Consider the following 3909-nt stretch of genomic DNA (forward strand, 5'->3'; position numbering starts at 1 on the left):
ACGCAAGACTGCACTCTGAGAAATGTTCTCACCAACCAAATACCAACCTCAAGTAATTCAATCGGTTAGACCATCCAAAGATTTTACAGAAACAACTTACTTTCCTTCTTAGACCTGATTAACCCATTTGGCTCATCAATCGCACTTCTTCTTTATTTATATATAATCATCTTCTTCTTCATCTTCTCTTAATAATCATAGTTCTTCGATCAACACCAACAATGGCTTCATCAAATGCAGAAAAGACAGAGCTGATGAACAATAGTAGTGTGAATAACGTGACGATGATGTCGCCGAGGAACGAAGGGAAAGAGATCAGATTGGGTTCTTTTGTGTTTGAGGCTGCTTGCAGTTTTGGCGACTGCTTCTGCCACAATTGTGATGGCTCTCAACAAACAGACCAAATCCTTTGTGATTGCCACCATTGGTAACAATCCCATCAAATTTCTATAACCGCTAACTTTCATCACACTCCAGCTTTTGTGTAAGTCCCCCTACCACTCACTCATTCATATATAACTGCTATGTCATATATATTAGAAGCATTGCATATATATTCAGGGCTACTCAACAAATATGGGCACTTTCTAAAGTGGGTTATATATAACTCTTATATATAGCTATTCACAACGTTCATGTACTGCTGATTCCATGAATTGTACGGTTCCTCATGTACAGAATTAGTTTCAGTGCTCATGAGCATCATGATACTCATCAAATCTAAACCATTGAAAATTAATGTGGATGACCAAGATTTCATATTTAATGTTTTTGTCTTTTTAAAAATAGTTTTTTAAGGTACATAATCCAAAATAAATGTGATATCTTAACTATAAGTTTTATTAAAATATAATTTTTATTTAAAAATCACTAGTTAAAAATTTTAAGTTTAGACCATTAAAACTATATCCCAATAATTTATATTTTACCGTAGCGATAAATATCATGGTACTCATTGAAAACCAGTTCCTAGTTTCACACATACATATGAAACTTCAAGAATGAAAGTATATGAAACCATATGTCTAGCGTGTTGTGTGAATTTCAAGGCAACTGAAAAGTATGTTTACTTCTTATATAATAGTGTGATGACTTTCATTAATTAACTCTTATATATCTATATTGATGATTAATGGCTAACTCTTGTATTGATTTAAGGAAAAGTCAGTTCCTCACTCTTTATGGTTTTATCAGACTTTTAATTACATTTTTTTTATGTTTTTTTTTTCTTTTATGGTTACTCACAGTTTCCTCGATTATATACATGAGTCCTGATGATCGTAATAAATTGATTATGGCTTATATGGATAGTAACTAAGTGATATGTAAGTTATCATAAATACAAAATAATAAAAGAGGTTTTTTAAAAATAAAATGATGAAATATATTTATTTATTATCAACATAAAATAAAAATATACTAATAAATTTCTCCTTGCATCTATGTATAATCTATAATCTTGTTGATTTTTTTTTATTAGATTTATGTGGCAAAATTAATCTAGGTGTATATTGAGTGAGAACCACATTACCATCAGGTATCAGCTACAAGCGTCATTTCTCTTATAAATTGAACATTATGATTATTTGGTAAAAAAAAAAAACTTATGATTATAGGACCAGTATATATATGTGAGAAAATGATAAGAACACAATAAAGAAAAAGTTTGCAAAGACTTAATTAAAAATGAGCTGAAATTATAGTAACTTACCTATTAAATTTCTATTTATTATTTTAATGATTGTAACATGGTATAACTTAATATAAGTTTTATATTTTGTATTGACATGAATCATCTTTAATTGTTTTACAAATCTTAGGGTCAGAAAACTGAAAGTGTATATAATTTGAAGAAGCGGATATTCTTACGTTTATCTATGGCTGAGATTATGTTGCCTACGTATGGTGGGGACAGGTTCTTTGTGATAGCCAATGGAAATGCATGTCTGCATAATCTGGTGATGATAGCAGTGGACTTACTTGGAAGCCAATTTGATTACAAAGGACTCAGGCTTGCACTAATTGCAATACTTGACATGGTACATATATTCAAATTTTATTAAATTAGATATTTTTTGTTTGCTGGGCAATATGGAATTCGACTAGTTATATAGTTTATAATTATAAAATAATGGGGATTGATAGAAATTATATATACAGATTTTTCTCAAATTTTATTGATATTATATATTATATTACTTGTTTTTTATACTTTAAATATATACAAAATTTAGGAAAGGGAGAATCCAAAAAAAAAAAAAACACCTTTGAATTACAAAATTCCAAATCATTCTTATTTACCACACTTCAATAATAATTAACAATATTTGAAAAGTAAATGACAACACATCTTTATTTTCATTCATGATTTGGAACTTTAAAATTTCAGAGGTATTTTTTTTTTTTTGGATGTTTCCTTTAGGAAAGATCCATGAAACTCACTTCTCAATTTATAAAAATTGTGTGAATTTAATTAAAATGAGGAAAAATCTTTCAATTGTTTTGTCAAAAATATTTTTTAAACAATTTGTATTTTAGTACAAAAATACAATTTGGTTTAATCTAAGGCAAAAAAAACCTTTTTATTTCAGTTGAAAAATTTATTTGACATTTATTTCCATTCAATTTATTTCAGTATTTCATGTCTCTAATGTGTATGATTTTCACTTCAAGTCATACCTTTTTGACAGATCCAAATACTTCTTTAGCAAGTCCTCATTGATATTTGAAAATTTTCAAGATTCCTACCTTAGCAGTTATATATAGTCTATAGAAAAACGTATTTTTCATAAATCACGAAAAATACCACTCATGTCGCTATGTTTTATGCAATAAAGATGGTCATGGCCCTAGCAGCCGCCGGAGATGGTGCAGCAACGTTCATGTCGGAGTTAGGGAAGAATGGCAACTCTCATGCAAGGTGGGACAAAATCTGTGACAAATTTGAAGCTTATTGTCACCGAGGCGGCGGCGCCCTTGCCGCATCCTTTGCCGGCATCCTTCTCCTCCTCATTATCACAGGGATGTCCATCATCAAACTACTCAAGCCAAATCGCATTAACGATATTGTTCCATGATTATATATGCCTTTTGTGTTGAGTTTGTTTAATGTTTGGCTAGCAAAGCTTGATCTCTGTAATTAGTTGTGCAAGAAGCACTAATAAATGCGTGTGTGGCATTATTGCTACTTAATTAATGGGCTGTTTTTTTCACCCTTATAAAGTTCCCATGCTAGGCTTAGACCTTATCCAAATAAATTAAATCACAATTTGGCACCCATGCCGTGCTTTTTTTTTTGGAATTACTTTTATTTTAAACAGTTAATAATTTGGTTTATAAATTTCTGATTTGATAATTCGTTAAAGAAAATAACAATAATAAGTTCGTATTTAACATGTTATAGTTGCATAATTTTTTTAAAATACTTTTGAGGTATATGCAGATAGCATTGTCATCTAGAACTTGATATAACAAAACTCCTATAAAATTTTAAGTTTACACAGACTTTTCTTTACCCTTGGTAATTTTATTCAAGTAGGATAGTGAGTAATGGACTTTTTAAATTATAGTTTTTGTATAAATAATCTACATATATTTTTATGACTATATGTGCATATGACACATCTATTATATATAAATAATAGTTAAGGTACAATTTTGTCCTGAAAGTTTTCACTCAGAAGTGTTAGGTACCCAAAATTTTTTCTTGGTGTGCCTTGATATATAGTTTAAAATTATAGCAATATTGTTCCTTATTATTAAAAATATTAACACTCAACATTATTATTTTAATGGCCAACGATAGTTAAAACAGTATGAATCAATATTGTTATGAATTTTCAAAAAAAAAAAAATCAGATGCCTAGTGTTATTGAGTGAAAACTTTGAAGTAATTTCTACCTTAATCCA

The 3909-nt window shown here is 29.2% G+C and overlaps 1 protein-coding gene across 1 annotated transcript; it reads left to right on the plus strand.

Annotated features, from left to right (window-relative positions):
• Positions 1–298: 298 nt before the first annotated feature.
• LOC114738185 (CASP-like protein 1B1) lies at positions 299–3196 on the plus strand (the record flags this gene model as incomplete). Its single annotated transcript, XM_028926205.1, is given in 4 exon segments — positions 299–439; positions 442–484; positions 1916–2039; positions 2838–3196. Coding segments are annotated over 4 exon segments (548 nt in total), but the record flags the coding sequence as incomplete, so codon positions are not given.
• Positions 3197–3909: the final 713 nt, after the last annotated feature.

This window comes from Neltuma alba, unplaced genomic scaffold, assembly GCF_004799145.2.
Source record: "Neltuma alba isolate B1F8T4 unplaced genomic scaffold, ASM479914v2 tig00013555_pilon, whole genome shotgun sequence".
NCBI lineage: Eukaryota > Viridiplantae > Streptophyta > Magnoliopsida > Fabales > Fabaceae > Neltuma > Neltuma alba.